Source organism: Schistocerca americana, chromosome 2, assembly GCF_021461395.2.
Source record: "Schistocerca americana isolate TAMUIC-IGC-003095 chromosome 2, iqSchAmer2.1, whole genome shotgun sequence".
Lineage (NCBI taxonomy): Eukaryota > Metazoa > Arthropoda > Insecta > Orthoptera > Acrididae > Schistocerca > Schistocerca americana.
In genome coordinates, this window is record NC_060120.1 from 935,910,846 (window position 1) to 935,927,960 (window position 17,115).

Genomic DNA, 17,115 nt, shown 5'->3' on the forward strand with positions numbered 1-17,115 from the left:
AATAAAAGGGGCATTAGCGGGTAAATGTACGGAGGTCACCCAACAAACAAGACTGGAATTCTACTGCCAAGGACACAAAATAGAGTCTAACTTCTGGATCGTGCCAAATCTGGTGATCGACATGATAATAGGAACGGACTTCCTAAATGAACATGAAGCGATAGTTGATCTAGGACGAGGTGAATTGGTTTTGAGGAAAGGGAATCCCGTCCACATTAAGTTCGACGAGCAGCTGATCCCAGCTCAACTACCGTCTAACTGTGTACGGATAAACTATGCGTGTCTGAAAGACAGAAAGGAAGAACAGGTCGACGTTGCGGGTAGGGGAGAGGACACGGATGAGAATGAAGTCGGAATAATGGGAGAAATAAAGGAGAAAATAGGAGAAAAAGTGGAAGCAATAAACAATATAAGGTGCGACCACCGCAAAGAACTTCATAAATTACTAGTAGAACATGCGGAGGTCTTCCTTCCCAAGACAGGATCAATAAAGAACTTCCAATATGAATTTCGTGTACGTCCGCACAACCAGTTTCGTGTGCCACCCTATCCAATCCCCTTGGCATATCGACAGAAAGTAGCAGCTGAAATTACGCGAATGCTGAGTGAAGGAATAATAGAAGCTACGGCTTCAGCCTATAATAACCCGTTAAGAGTAGTCGAGAAGGCAGATGGTAGAATTCGTTTAGTCTTGGACTCGCGACAAATTAATACCATAATAGAACCCGAAACAGACAGACCGGAACGATTAGAGGAACTCTTACAAAACTTCCATGGAATATCAATCTTCTCATCAGTTGATCTAAAATCGAGTTTCTGGCAGATTGAGCTCCATCCAAATTGCAGACAGTACACAGCCTTTTTAGCATTTGGAAGATGTTACCGGTTTCGTCGTCTACCATTTGGTTTGAACGTTTCATCTGCCGCATTCATTCGGGGGCTGGACGGCATATTAAGCGATAATTTGAAACGTCATGTCACCAGCTATGTGGACGATTTGCTGATCGCGGAGAAATCTTGGGGAGAGCACAATGCGGTCCTCGGTGAACTCCTTGCGACATTCAAGGAATGCGGAGTGACTATCAATATCGAAAAATCGAATTTTGGGTCGTCCTCTGTCAAATTTCTGGGACATATCATCACGGGTGAGGGCATTGCGCCAAATCCCGAAAAGATCGAAGCGATTGGAAAGTTTTCCATTCCTACGACAAAGAAGCAGTTAAGGGGGTTCTTGGGGATCATAAATTTTTACAACCGCTTTATACATGTCAAAACCCAGAGCAGTCCTAGGTTGCATCAACTTACAGGAAAGAAGATTCCTTGGGAATGGGATGAGGCGGCCGAATCCGAATGGAAAGCATTAAAATTCGCATTATTACAAGCACCCATCCTATCACACCCTAATTTAGCAGAAGAGCTTTGCATAGTAACGGACAGTTCATACTGAGGTCTGGGTGTCATGGTGTTCCAAGACTATGTACATGAAGGAAACAGGGTGTGGAAGACATTGCGTTTGGTAGCAGAGTACTAGCCAAGAGTGAGAGGAATTACTCAGTAACCGAGTTAGAGGCGCTGGCTATTGTATGGGCGTTTGAGAAATTCAGATACCTTCTGTTTGGTCGCAAGACGAGGGTCTACACAGACCACAAGGCACTCGAGTTCTTGATGACTGCAAAGCTTAATCACAGGCGGCTCATTAGGTGGGCATCATATCTGCAGCAGTACAACTTTTCGATAGAATATATCCCCGGCAGTCAGAACATTATTGCAGACGCCTTATCACGGTCACCGATCGGATTTGAGCACAACATGGAAGAAGATCTGGAGGAAAATCACTACTGCCTTTTCTATATGCAGAAAGTAGCCTTTGAAAATTTTATTACCTGTAGTATGCAGGACATCAAGAAGGAGCAAGACAAGGACCCTGCCCTAGTGTTATTGAAACAGAAATGGATAGACAGAAGACACGCCACCATCAAGCAGGTCTACCTCTTGCGGAAAGGCATAATTTTCCACCGAAATTATGAAAATGACACTGAATGGGGGGTATGCATCCCTGAACACCTAATAAACAAGGTTATATGGCATACTCACCTCAGCTATGGACACTTCGGACCACGCAAGTGCAATCTCAAGCTAAGGACCATATGTTACTTTCGAAACATGGAGCGTCGAATTCGGAGGGTACTGTCGGTGTGTAAAGACTGCCAAAAGGCTAAGCACACCACTGTGAGCATGCAGGCACCATTATACCCAATTAGCAGCAACAGATTTGATGGGACCTTTGCCAAGAACAAGAAGAGGATATACTTACGTATTAGTGTTTGTTGAACTAACGTCCAAATACGTTACCTTTACGCCACTGAAGAGGGCGACAGGACAAACTGTATCACGAGCCCTAATCCGGGATTTCCTACCACAGGTTGGTCATGTGAGTAGAATTATTTCTGATAACGGGCCACAGTTTAAGTCAAAAACATGGAAGGAGACGTTGCGTCGATGTAAAATTGATCCCATTTTTATATCTTCACACCATCCGAGCTCGAATGCTGCAGAACGGGTTATTAAAGAACTCGGAAACTTGTGCCGGTTGTACTGTAACAAACAGCACACGACATGGGACGTTTTCCTTAAAGACTTCCAGGAGGTGATCAATGAGGCACCCCATGGGATAACAAAATTGGCACCCATTACAGTACTGAAAAGCCGGATTCCTAAGGACTTGATAACGGAGGTCGTAAACTTCCCACCAATGGCGCGAACGCAGCAGCAAGCCATAGTGGATTTGGCTCTCAAGAGGATACGGGCTGCAGCAGAGGTCAGGAAGAGACATGCCGACAGGGGAGCTCTTCTACGACACTTCCAAATTGGACAAAAGGTGCTCGTGAAGTCTTTCCGACTTTCGAACAAACAAAAAATGAAATGCCAAAAATTCTATTCTGTTTACAACGGCCCGTACCGTATAAGGAGAGCAGCTCACCACAATGCTTATGAATTGGAGACGCTGAAAGGAAAGAAGTCCATAGGACTCCACCACATCTCTCACATAAAGAAGTTCGTGGAATAGTAGTAGTGTAAGTGGCGTACATAGTAGAATAGGCAAATATATGAATCTTTCTTCGGGGAACAATAATCGTTGCATTAATAGATTAAGATTGTTAAAGTATTAACACGCTGCGTTTTCTCGCATAAGAATTTACTGCTGTTAACTTTTTTTGTCTATGTTCGGGATCTCCTCTGTCGTTGCGATAAGAGGCACTACCTTTCCATGAGCAATGTTTTTGTCCTTTCCTATCTGGTGTCCATGTTAAGGGATAAAGATGAGTGACGAGATGTCGCACAAACGGGCGCATACAAGAACGTGCTCTTAGAAGCGTTCTGAGAAGTCGTGATACGCTCCATAGCGGCCACAACCAGTTCGTGAGACGTTCATACCAATTCTTGCAGGCACACGTCAGTGCACTGCAAGATTGTGGTATATTGCGTGATTTCGAGGATGAATATGGGCAGTATAGTTTTTTTGCAGAGCTGCGCCAGCGTCGTTGTCTTGCAAGTCGGGGTGAACCTGTGAGCGTTTGACTCCAATGGTGCCCTAGACGAGAGAAATGCGGGCATAAAGCCTACCATGCCAATGTGCTGGTTGGGGATTTAGCGTGCTGCTCGTGACTGTCACAGATGAATAACCAGGGACTTATACTTGGATATTCGTGACATACTGTGTAGCTGGCGTGTGTTGGGCGACTGAATCCTCAACAGGAACCAGTCCTGGCTTGGTCATATTACATTGCCTCTGGAAAGGTGTGCTTTGATCGCGAAAACCGCATCACATAGAGAAGGAAGTTGCAACTATAAATTTATTGTCGTATATAGCCATGGCTAACCCAGTCTCTAGAGTTTCAGTGAGGCGTAAAGAAAACTCGGAGGTAATGTCGTACGGCGCGCACATCACTGTCGTCAATAGCGGCGAGCAGCGAGACATCTCAACGTAACAGGAATTATGTAAGAGTATTGTATAAGGTAAACAAAAAAAAAAGGTACGATATACTAGGATAAGTTAAACTGTAGGATTTAAAAATAACTAGATTAATTTTGTGAGGGTTTTCTACCACAAGTGTTTGGCGCGCGCCTGTTGGGATGTTATTTTTCAGGTCATCAAATCACAGACCCAAGATGGAGGGACGACCGGCGAGCGAACGTAGAATAGTTGCATGTTCTTTATGGCTCAGTAAAACTTCGACCTGCATAATAACATAATTTATTCAAAAGACATAGAATGTAGATCGTTGGCAAATGGTAGTTAATTTTTGAGCATGTCTACTGTCGATCTATATAATTAATAGTAATATTAGTGCGGGCCCGCACATTTAGCTGTTCATCCAGTGTAGCTTCACACACTATGTACAGTAGTGAGACCGGTCTCTACACAAATATCAAGATAAATTATTTCCATGTCTAAATTTGATACACCAAGATTTTGTTATAATGATAGCCATAGATTAATAACTATAAAAGTAAAATAAGGGTGTCTGAAATGACAGACCATCATTGTGTCATTATGTAAATTTATTATAACATAGAAGGTCATGGGAAAAAGTTAGGCATAAGATTTTTGTCAGAACTGTGCAGATGATGGGTATCGTGGCAATGCAGAGGCCAGCCTGCGCAAAAACAAGAGGTCTTCAGCTACCACGTTGTCGTGAGTACACGAAGAAGATCACATATCGTGTCAGAACCTGCGCCTCATGTGCCTCAGGACAGAAACGGACGCTATATACTCACCTGTTTGGGTTTTTACAACTCACTAGCATTGGCCGATCTGCATACACAAAGCAGTATCGTGCCACACTAACAAATGAATGGTCTCATTTCTAACTTCCCCTCTCTATTAGAGAGCAGTTTTAGCAATCGTCGCTCCTAGTTCGATCCTGTATGGATGACCTCACACACTTATGGAGTCACTCCACGTGCCATCATCCCTCGTCGAACTGCAATATTGGGAAAAGTAAAGTACTGTCCAGCGAGAGAAGAGACCTAGAGTAGTGATGTATCCCAACAAGTAGACCTCAGAGACAATTAATCGACGTGAGGAGAGCCTATCACTGTGTCTTCCTACCGTACTGCCATGATCATATGCGTGGGTCTTGGTGCAATCTCAACAGAGTACTGCAGATGCTCCAGCACACCCTATTGCCGTTGCAACAACGTAGCAACAACACCCGACGTTTAGCCCTATGTGATGTCAGTACTGTGGAATTTGTGAAGTGCTTCGAATATTTCTAACAATGTGATTTAGTGCCTCATTCTCAACACAGTCGTGAGCTTTGTGCAATGTGCACGCACAACTTGATGCCCCATGAACCTTGTTTTTTTTCTTAAATTTCTTTCACTAGTGTTGTTTTTGTAATGTATGTTATACCTTGTATGTGTGTGTGTTTTACACTGTAATTCTTATTACAAATTACTGTATTGTTCTCCACACCATGATTTTTTGTATTTTGTATTTATTGTTGTGTGTATGCAAACAGTGTGCCTGAAGTCCCCATACACTGAAGCAGATACCACCACTGTCATTGTGAATGGACCATCAGTTCAGGGAACATTTTGTAAAGATTATTCTTGCTGCAGGGAGACAGAATGAATCGGAGGTTGTAATTAGATTCTGAAAGCTCACAAAGAGATTGTTAACTTAAATAGTATCATGTGTGAGTGAGTTCAGGTTAGTTTAATGATACAAATTGTTGTAACATCTTGGGCATTTACTTGCGGAGCACTCCAACTCTGATTGTAAAGAATAAACTGCTCCATATTTGGCTCAGATGCCCGGGCCATATTTAGAGCGTGAATGACTGTGTGAATCGGTGTTTGGAAGGGGCTCCCTGGGTATGGATGTGTGATGTGAGTGTTAGTGTTCCATATTAACAAGGTGAAGTTGGCTACATCATAAATAATCCTCCCTCTATGAGCTGCATTTTTCAGTTGCAGTGATTTTCTTTATAGAGTGCGGCATGTGGAGTCAGTTTGCGAGATTGTTCTTGGGCGATTGACTCACTACCTTGCTCCTAAGTGAGCCAACCACTCACCAATTACAATCTAAAATGGCGTAGGGGCTATGAGAGGTGGCATGAGCCCCCTCTCATATTTCTATCTTACGATTTTCGTCTCTAATTGTATGCGGTGAAAAGTTGCTATTCCTTCACACGCGGACTTCCCACGCAGCGTCTCTCATCACCTGGGTGGTCCGGTGACAGCAGGCGGGCTCTGCTGATTTTGAAAGGGTAAGCCGACGGGTGTGAGAGAGTCGAGTGAATGCTTTCCAGACGCCGGCATTGTCAAAAGACACGCCCGGAGGGGTCTGAAGTATCGGCTGGGCTAGAGGTTCCGTTACTTCGCAGAAACTTAGCGAAAACACTTTCTGGCAGGCTACCAGCGAGGCGTGGGAATGACTTGTGTACCCAGGAAGTTGTGGCGGGAAAATTCCCGCGCTTTCTGCAAAATAGTAACTGTGATTGGTTTGCTCAGGGCATAGCTCCGTGACGTAGCAAAATCAGCGCAGAAATTGGCGCCAAGAATCTCCATTGGTGGAATGGTAGTGCTCCGGCAATAGAGAGGAATTTTCCGCCGGTTTTCGAGTTGCTGATTGGAACGTTTAACCACGGCCACTGTCGTGGGGCGGGAATGTTGTGTGTTCGGCCTGTACGGGTGCTCTAGGTGGTCGGCTCTCGCCTTTCGGTCGAGGACGTCGAAGCAACCAGCCATCGCCTCTGCTACGCCAGTTCGTGTTCTGGCAGTTAAGAAGACAGTTTGGTAATGTATGTCCGCAGCACCGGCAGATTAATGTTGGGTTAGCTGTGTGTCTCTCTTAAGATTTGAGTGGCAAGGAATTGGCTCCACATACCACTTCGTCTTAAACCTCACAATCTAGTTGAGGGACAACTTCACCTTCACATTGTTTGTATGAGTATCCAATTTGAGCCAATTTGATGTATTATAAATGTTTCATGTGTTTTTGTTTATTATTTTGTGTTTAGTCTTAATAAATCATATTGTTATTTTGGACAGAAATTCCATTCTGTTAATCGGTAGAGCAACCCATCATTTCTCACTACGTTAATGAAACCTTCCTTTATTTAACTTATTTATCAAATTAAATTATTGCAGGTGCCAAACTCTTTTCTACTCCACTTGCAGGGTTGATTACAGTCAGTTCGCGTATATTTTTTAATCCATGTGCAACAGCAAAAGTCGGAGTTAGAATTGGGAGGGGGGGGGGGGGGCTTAGAGCATCATTTACATATGTAGATTCTAGAAGAATTTAATGTTAAATACAGTGCTTGCCCCGGCACCTCGCAACATCACGCCGGTAAATGCCAAACGATGCCTCGCTTGGTTTAAGATGCGTAAACGTTGGACGACTGTACAGTGGAAAACGTTGTGTGGAGTGACGAATCACGGTACGCAATGTGGCGATCCGATGGCAGGTTGTGGGTATGGTGAATACCCGGTGAACGTCATCTGCCAGCGTGTGTAGTGCCATCAATAAAATTCGGAGGCAGTGGTGTTACGGTGTGGTCGTGTTTGTCATGCAGGGGGCTTGAACCCCTTGTTGTTTTGGGTGGCACTACCACTGCACACGCCTACACTCATGTTTTAAGCACCTTCTTGCTTCCCACTGTTGAAGAGCTATTAGGGGATGGCGATCGCATCTTTCAACACGATAGAGCGTCTGTTCATAATGCACGGGCTGTGGCGGAGTGGTTACATGACAATAACATCCCTATAATGGACTTGCGTGAATCCTACAGAACACCTTCAGAATGTTTTGGAACGGCGACTTCGTGCCAGGCCTCACCGACCAACATCGATAGCTCTCCTCAGTGCAGCACTCCGTGAAGAATCGGCTGCCATTCCCCAAGAAACCTTTCAGCAACTGATTGAACGTATGCGAGAGTGAAAGCTGTCATCAAGGCTAAGAGCGGGCCAACACTATGCTGAATTCCAGCATTACCGATGGAAGCCGTCACGAACTTGCAAGTTATTTTCAACCAGGTGTCCGGATACTTTCGATCACATCGTGTACGAAAAGGGTGGCAAGACCGCACGAGGAGCATATAAGTAAATAGATGAAAGCCTACTGGATTTGGATGACAGCCATTGAAACTCCTGTCTGAAGCTAGCTGCGTGAGTGACTACGCTGTTCTGTCAGCGATGTTGTTCGGTCTCTGTCAGCGAGATATCCCAATAGATCTTTGGGGAGCCGCACGAATGTTTGCTAATGTGTAATAATGATTACCAGTTGAATGTAATCCATGTTCCGATTGTGCCTAAGTTTCTCTGAAGACTGAAAACCCCATGCCGCAGATACAGCTTACCAGTTGTGGCGGACTGCAACTGCATGACGCACATTGTCACCGCCACTGGAGCTGCAGACATCAGTAGAGACGGCCAGATGTGCTTCATCTCCAATGTCCTTCTGCCTCTGGCGCTTATCAGTGTGAAATTTTCTATGTTTTGAGTATCCGCGAAAGGTCCTGAATGAAAGCAAAACCCCAGAAGGCTTCACTCCAAGAGTTTCTATCCTAAAGTTCGCCGTCTCCTTGCTCAATCGTTCCAGAGCTCTGTATTACAATTCTTATCACCTTCCCCACCAATAGGACTCTCGCCACAGCTTCCGTCCAATGAAAGTTAAATGTGTACTCTACTGATCCAACTACGGTAATTTTTAATGATCCAATCAGTGACACTCCAGCGCCTGAGAAGTGAGCGCCTAAAAATTTTCCCAGGCTCGAAGACAAGGCAGCGCCTCCACCCCTAGAGCAGAAATCAAGGCAGCGATCTAATTGGCTTCTCGTGCAATATAGATAGTCGTAATCTCAATAGATCAGTTTTCAGCCAGCACTCCAGGAATGCGAAATCTTTGCAAATAATGGCCTGCAACATCTAGAGCGGGAATGTGACCTCTGAAAAGTATTAACTGACCGGACATAAATGCAATCATTGTTTTATTCTGCATTTGTCTTGAATCCCCCACCTCCACAGACGAAATTCTCGTGTATGGTCAGAGAGCTCGCGCGTTAGTGTTCGTTCTGCTGCCAGGTAATGCGCTGGCTAGCACGTGCTTGTCCACCTGGGGTCTTTGCTCTCAGGGGGATTGTAATCTCTCTTCAAGGGCAGCTTCCAGGTGAACGAAGGACGACTTCCCCCTTTCCACTCATACCCACCGCTTAGACAAAGACCCCATCTAGCATGCGGCAACGGCCTTGCCGCAGTGGTAACACTGGTTCCCGTCAGATCGCCGAAGTTAAGCGCTGTCGGGCGTGGTCGGCACTTGGATGGGTGACCATCCAGGCTGCCATGCGTTGTTGCCATTTTTCGGGGTGCACTCAGCTTCGTGATGCCACTTGAGGAGCTACTCGACCGAATACTAGCGGCTTCGGTCAAAAATACCATCATGACATCCGGGAGAGCTGTGTGCTGTCCCCACGCCCCTCCTATCCGCATCCTCATCTGAGGATGACACGGCGGTCGGATGGTCCCGGTAGGCCACTCGTGGCCTGAAGATGGAGTGAGTCCCATCTAGCATGCAGGTGATGATGCTAAAGACGTGCACTACACTACCCGCTCACATTAATGTAACCATCTGTCAAAAGCCTAAAAAACCACCTTTTACTGTGCAAACTGCTGTGAGACGTGCAGGAAGAGAGTGAATGAGTTTCTGGAATGTATCCATAGGGATGTGAAACTATGCTGACCCCAGTGCTGTGGCCAGCTGCACTGGGTTTCTCGGTCGAGGATCCATGGTGTGAACAGCCCAATTGAGGTTGTCCCACAGACCTTCGATTGGACTTAAATCCGGAGATTTTGTTGTCCAGGGGAGTACAGTGAATTCGCCCAGTTATGCTTCAGACCACGCACTTACATTGAGCTCAATGTGATACATTGCATTGTCCTGTTGCAACATGCCTTTGTCCCATGGAAAGGTAAACTGCTTGTAAGGGCGAACATGGTTCCAAAGAACAGATGAATACTTGTTCCCTCCAGAATGGCAACATCACCCAGAGAATGCCATGAAAACATTCTGCATACCATAACGCTCCCTCCTGGTTACAGGGTGTTTGCTTTCAGATGTTTCACTCCCTACACGCCAGTGGCCATCTGTCCGATGGAGCATAAAACACGATTATCTGAAAATGTACCTGCCGCCCACTGAGTGGACGCCCAGTTGCTGTATCGGAGTGCAAATTCCAGTCTTCACCGCCGATGAACAGCTGTCAGTATGGGTGCATGAACCAGACGCCCAGTGCGGAAGCTCATACATAGCAACGTTCGCTGAAAGGTAGTTGAGGAGACACTGTTGGTAGCACCTTGGTTCATTTGCGTGGTCAACTGCTCAACAGTTTCTCGTCTATTCACCCTTACACATCCCCGCAGGCGAAATTCACCCCTGTCGTCTATGGCCTACGGTGCACGACAGCTGCCTTAGCGCCGATTTTGGATAGCTCAATTTTGCCATCCATGTTTACAAACTTAGCCGTTTCGAAAATGGTTGCATGCTTGGTCTGAAAGGCAATGATCATGCTCTTCTAGGCGTCAGATAAATCGCTCCATTTTCACATTACGGCAACGACTGTACTGTTTCCTGACTCCCCCGTTGTGCTTTATATGCCCTCCATTGCCAGTGCTACCACCTGTCATCTGTGAGTGGTTATTGCGCGTTGACGTGGAACATCGGTGGCGGTCACAGTAATGCGACAGAATCATGTACAAGCAATTGATCTAAATACAACTGGAATGAAGTAATGGAAATGCCGTGTGGCTAGGGCCTCCGTCGGGTAGACCGTTCGCCTGGTGCAAGTCTTTCGAGTTGACGCCACTTCGGCGACTTGCGTGTCGATGGGGATGAAATGACGGTGATAAGAACAATACAACACCCAGTCCCTGAGCGGAGAAAATCTCCGACCCAGCCGGGAATCGGACCCCGGCCGTTAGGTACAACATTCCGTCGCGCTGACCACTCAGCTACCAGGGGCGGACAGGAGATGAAATAAAACTGCAGATTGATCTCCGAAAGTCAGTTGAAACGTAAGCATGAGTTAATTATCATTTCTTCTTTATTCTTATTTCATTCGCCTCACGTAGGCGAGGGGATAGGGGTGGGGGGGGTCTGGCAGCAGTACAAATAACCCACTCTTCAGCCAGTAGAATGTACTACTGACATAGATGCTAAAACAAGAAGACACATACACTGATAATTTAAAAATAATTGTAAAGATGAGATGAATGGGAGAAATACAAATAATAAAATGCTATCTTCATGAATCTTTTATAACAGTGATAAACATGTGGACAGACAGCACAGCTAAAACACTAGAGAAACATTTGAACACGAAAAAACTGAAAAAAGCGCTGGAAAACACTGAACACGACAGAAGAGACACTGTCCATTAAAAACGGAGTAAAATGCACTTTCAGTATAATCGGAAAAGGATTTGCCTTGGTATGGTGGTTTGTAGAGGAAAAGGAGGGGATATGGAGGGAGATAGGGCAGTGGTGGTGAGGAGGATGGAGAAATTGGAAGTGGTGGCGACAGAGACAGGGCTGGCTGTGGTGGACACGTTGAGAGGGGCAACAGGTATTGGGAGCTGTAGATTGGAGAGTAAAAGGGGGTGGTGGGCGACAGGGAAGGGGAAAAGGATGAGGTGTGATAGGCGGAAAGGAGATCGGAGGGAGCCCCAGAGGGTGGTGGATAGGGTTGGATGGATTTAGAGTGGGTAGGATGGGTGTGTGTCGGGATGGAGTTCATAGCCAGGGAGAGGGAGACAGCTGAAATTTTTTTGAGAGAGGATGTGGAGGGTGTGCAGGTAGAGGGTTGGTGGTGTGTGTAGTTAGAAGTGCAGCAGCACACTAGGGTTGGACAGGAGAGGGAACACAATAGGATTGTCAGAGTCGAGTTTACAGATGGTGTAGGTTATTCTGAGGTGTTCAGTGTGAGTAAGGAGAGGTGGTAATTTGATGAGCTGGTAAAGGACCCTCGTGGGGGAAGGTAAGTGGAAAGCGAGGCGGAAAGAGTGGCGTTTGATGATCTGGAGGGACTTAACAGAACTTACAGAGACGGGTGGAGATCCATGCAACATTTGCGTAGCAAAGGAGGGATGTGTTGGGGACGTGTACGTGTGAAGGATAGTGGAGGGGCGCAGTCCCCATCTTCAGCCTGTTAGTAGCTGTAGTAGTTTCTTGGTCACAAATTACTATATGGGTAATTATGTAATAACATGAGACGAAATAGCCCAGCCTCCTGCTGATGCCTCTCAGCTTCTGTAGCGTGGTTGTACACTACTGGCCATTAAAATTGCTACACCACGAAGATGGCGTGCTACAGACGCGACATTTAACCGACAGAAAGAAGATGCTGTGATATGCAAATCATTAGCTTTTCAGAGCATTCAAACAAGGTTGACGCCGGTGGCGACACCAACAACGTGCCGACATGACGGAAGTTTCCAACCGATTTCTCATACACAAACAGCAGTTGACCGACGTCGCCTGGTGGAACGTTGTTGTGCCGCCTCGTGTAAGGAGGAGAAATGCGTACCATCACCTTTCCGACTTGCGGTATATCGTATCGCGACATTGCTGCTCGACGTTGGTCGAGATCCAATGACTGTTACCAGAATATGGAATCGGTGGGTTCGGGAGGGTAATATGAAACGCCGTGCTGGATCCCAACGGCCTCGTATCACTAGCAGTCGAAATGACAGGCATCTTATCCGCATGGCTGTAACGGATCGTGCAGCCACGTCTCGATCCCTGAGTCAACAGATGGGGACGTTTCCAAGACAACAACGATCTGCACGAACAGTTCGACGACGTTTGCAGCAACATGGACTATGAGCTCGGAGACCACGGCTGCGGTTACCCTTGACGCTGCATCACAGACAGGAGCGTCTACGATGGTGTACTCAACGACGAAACTGGGTGCACGAGTGGCAAAACGTCATTTTTTTTCAGATGAATCCAAGTTGTGTTTACAGCATCATGATGGTCGCATCCGTGTTTGGCGACATCGCGGTGAGGCGCGTATTCGTCATCGCCATACTGGTGTATCACCCGGCGTGATGGTACGTGGTGCCATTGGTTACACGTCTCTGTCACCTCTTGTTCGCATTGACGGATCTTTGAACAGTGGACGTTACATTTCAGATGTGTTACGACCCGTAGCTCTACCGTTCATTCGATCCCTGCGAAACCCTAAATTTCAGCAGGATAATGCACAACCGCATGTTGCAGGCCCTGTACGGGACTTTCTGGATACAGAAAATGTTCGACTGCTGCCCTGGCCAGCATACTCTCCAGATCTCTCACCAACTGAAAACGTCTGGTCAATGGTGGCCGACCAACTGGCTCGTCACAATACGCCAGTCACTACTCTTGATGAACTGTGGTATCGTGTTGAAGCTGCATGGGCAGCTGTACCTGTAAACGCCATCCAAGCAGACTCAATGCCCAGGCTCATCAAGGCCGTTATTACTGGCAGAGGTGGTTCTGGGTACTGATTTCTCAGGATCTATGCACCCAAATTGCGTGAAAATGTAATCACATGTCAGTTCTAGTAAAATATATTCGTCCAATGAATACCCGTTTATCATGTGAATTTCTTCTTGGTGTAGCAGTTTTAATAGCCAGTAGTGTATGTTTTCGGTGTGAGTGGAGTTAAGAGCAGAGTGACTGACCACGGCGAAGCCCTGCGCGGCGCAGAGCAGCCAGTGGTAGGCGGTGAGCCAGGCGAGCGGCGTCAGCGGCTGCAGCAGACCGGCGGCCAGCAGCGCGGCGCCGGCGACACGCGACGGCCCCAGCCGCGAGGACAGCAGCGCCGCGGGCAGCGGAGACAGCGCGCCGCCGCACAGCCACGCCTCGCGTAGCCGCCACGCCGCGCGCTCCGGCTCCGACAGCGGCACCTGCAACGCAGACACTCAACCTGGGGCCAACTTGACGTAAACAAAGACAAACGCTGGTCTCCAGCTGTAGCCCTTTCAGACCCACTGGCTACAATCGTGTACATTAAATTTTAATTTTCCTGAGGAGCCAAAACATTATGATCACCTGCTTTACCGAGCGAGGTGACGCAGTGGGTAGCACACTCGACTCGCACTCGAGAGGACGACGGTTCAATCCCACTTCCGGCCATCCTGATTTAGGTTTTCCGGGATTTCCCTAAATCTCTTCAGGCAAATGCCGGGATGGTTCCTTTACAAGGGCACGGCCGACTTCCTTCCCCGTCCTTTCCTAATCCGATGAGACCGATGACCTAGCTGTTTGGTCTCTTTCCCCAAACAACCCAACCCAACCCCATCACCTGCTTAACAACTTGTTTGTCCATGTCTGGAACGAAATGCGTCACTGATTCTGCGTATGAGGGATCCGACAGTTTATTGGTAGGTTTGTGGAGGTATGTGCCATTTTTAGATGTCTACGAACAAGTCATGCAGTTCGCGTAAATAGCGGGCCGCTGATCTGAGTACGCAGTGATGGCGCCCGTTTGCGACCCAGATGGGTCAACACCGACTCAAAGGAAGGCCTCGGCGCTTGTTGGTGACGTCACGTCAGCTAGGCACGGCGAACGCCAGGTCTGTTGCAGGCAGAAACGCCTGGGCGTGCTTATCACCATAAATCTCTTATTTTTGGACAAAATGTTTGGTATTGTTTTGGATTCTGCAGTTTTATTTAGATGAAAGATTTTCTTACTATCGTAAAGCTACAAATGAAGATCATAATTCTGTATTACTGAATCCTGTCGAAAAAAACGTAGATCAATATGAGAAGACACTTGGCTCCATTTGCAAGCTTCGGAAGTTTTACATTCAAGTAACTATATTTACTTGATCCATTTTGCTATCGAAACTTACCCCAACCCCCTTACAATGAACTCGTTTCTTTTATTTACAGGGTGATTCAAAAAAATACCACAACTTTAGGAATTTAAAACTCTGCAACGACAAAAGGCAGAGCTAAGCACTATCTGTCGGCGAATTAAGGGAGCTATAAAGTTTCATTTAGTTGTACATTTGTTCGCTTGAGGCGCTGTTGACTAGACGTCAGCGTCAGTTGATGCTAAGATGGCGACCGCTCAACAGAAAGCTTTTTGTGTTATTGAGTACGGCAGAAGTGAATCGACGACAGTTGTTCAGCGTGCATATCGAACGAAGTATGGTGTTAAACCTCCTGATAGGTGGTGTATTAAACGTTGGTATAAACAGTTTACAGAGAATGGGTGTTTGTGCAAAGGGAAAAGTTCTGGGCGGCCGAGAACGAGTGATGAAAATGTAGCACGCTACTGTAACTGGACTACAGTATCTGGAGATGTTAGAGAATTGGCTGTTCCCTCAGCTCGAACAAGAAGCACAACAATTCATATTTCAGCAGGATGGAGCGCCACCACATTGGCACTTATCTGTCCGTAACTACCTGAACGTCAACTACCCGAGGCGATGGATCGGCCGCCAGGCAGCCCATGACAGAGCACTTCATCACTGGCCTCCAAGAAGCCCTGATCTTACCCCCTGCGATTTTTTCTTATGGGGGTATGTTAAGGATATGGTGTTTCGGCCACCTCTCCCAGCCACCATTGATGATTTGAAACAAGAAATAACAGCAGCTATCCAAACTGTTACGCCTGATATGCTACAGAGAGTGTGGAACGAGTTGGAGTATCGGGTTGATATTGCTCGAGTGTCTGGAGGGGGCCATATTGAACATCTCTGAACTTGTATTTGAGTGAAAAAAACCTTTTTAAATACTCTTTGTAATGATGTATAACAGAAGGTTATGTTTCTTTCATTAAATACACATTTTTGAAGTTGTGGTATTGTTTTTGGATCACCCTGTATTTATTTATTTTCGTTTGACATCGGGACTGGAAATGTGAACTAATTTACCTGTGTAAATGTCCAACTGTTGGGAGCCATTTGATTACAGTCGTTTTCAACAAAAAGAATTCTAACCAGGAAACAAAATAGCTTCATACATCGAAAATACTGCTGAGCTTAAGCTTTTTAAACATGCACATCAGAAAAGATAAATATTCCCCTCTTGCAACTGAAAGGAGAAACTTTATAAGATAAAAAATTTTATTTGATAAAACAAGTATCTCTCTTTTGCCTCTTCATCTGTCCCCCACCCCCTCCCCCAACGTGTACAATCGCAAGATATTTCATTAACATTCAGTGCTCCTCATCCCATAGTCAACCAAGATACCTAAAGAAGAGCCCCAATATGTTCACAGTTTCTAGCAAAACCAACCCAGTACAAACGTAACTTCCTCAGATTTACAAATAAGGTAAAGAAGCACGAATTCTGTTGCTGCTGGACCATGAAGATGTTTTTGTACGTCAATCCTTAAAACAGGTGGTAATTTAAGTTCAGGAGTACACTATTTGTTAAGAAGTGTAATGAATTGCACAATTAATTGATTGCAGAAATCTCTCAGAACAATGTGTGTTGGTCAACTACTGGCAATAGTATGACATTTTCCTGTATCAGGGAGGGAGACACCACCATTATGAGTATGCCTGCAACAGACCTGGCGTTCGCCGTGCCTAGCTGACGAGACGTCACGAACAAGCGCCGAGGCCTTCCTTTGAGTCGGTGTTGGATGGGTTCTATAGGATTTACGTCAGGCGAATGTGGTAACTAAGACATCTACGTTAGTTCACTATAGTGCTCCTCAAACTATTGTTCTGCGGTTATGACTCCGAGACATAGAAAATTATACTGTTGACATCGCTGTCAGGGAAGACGTCAAGCATGAAGGGATAAAGGTGCTTCGCAGCTGTCAGCGTGTCTTCGATTACAACCACAGGTCCTTCGCAAGCACAGGAAAATGTCTCCAGAAACATAATACTGCTCCCATCAGCCTGCGTCCGTGGTGCGCAGCATATTTCGAGCCGCCGTTCACGTCGATGACGGCGTGTGTGGAGACGACCATCGACCTAGTGTAGCAAAAATTTGATTCACCTGAAGAGCCGACACGTTTCCACTGATCGACGGTCGAATCCCGATGGTCCCGTGTCAACTGCAATCGTAATTGACGATGTTGTTTATAACGGCCCCCTGCCTTAATAT

At 46.3% G+C, this 17,115-nt stretch overlaps 1 protein-coding gene and 1 pseudogene across 1 annotated transcript in view; one reads left to right on the forward strand and one right to left on the reverse strand.

Moving 5' to 3' along the window:
* LOC124594559 (uncharacterized transporter slc-17.2-like) overlaps positions 1 to 14,347 on the reverse strand; it is a 210,878-nt gene extending 196,531 nt beyond the window's left edge. The window contains exons 1-2 of the mRNA XM_047132931.1: positions 14,333 to 14,347; positions 13,728 to 13,952 (exon numbers count right to left, since the gene is read on the reverse strand). Coding sequence (XP_046988887.1) covers positions 13,728 to 13,952; positions 14,333 to 14,347 — 240 coding nt within the window. The remainder of the gene's footprint in view (positions 1 to 13,727; positions 13,953 to 14,332) is intronic.
* LOC124596767 lies at positions 9,248 to 9,365 on the forward strand (annotated as a pseudogene).
* Positions 14,348 to 17,115: the final 2,768 nt, after the last annotated feature.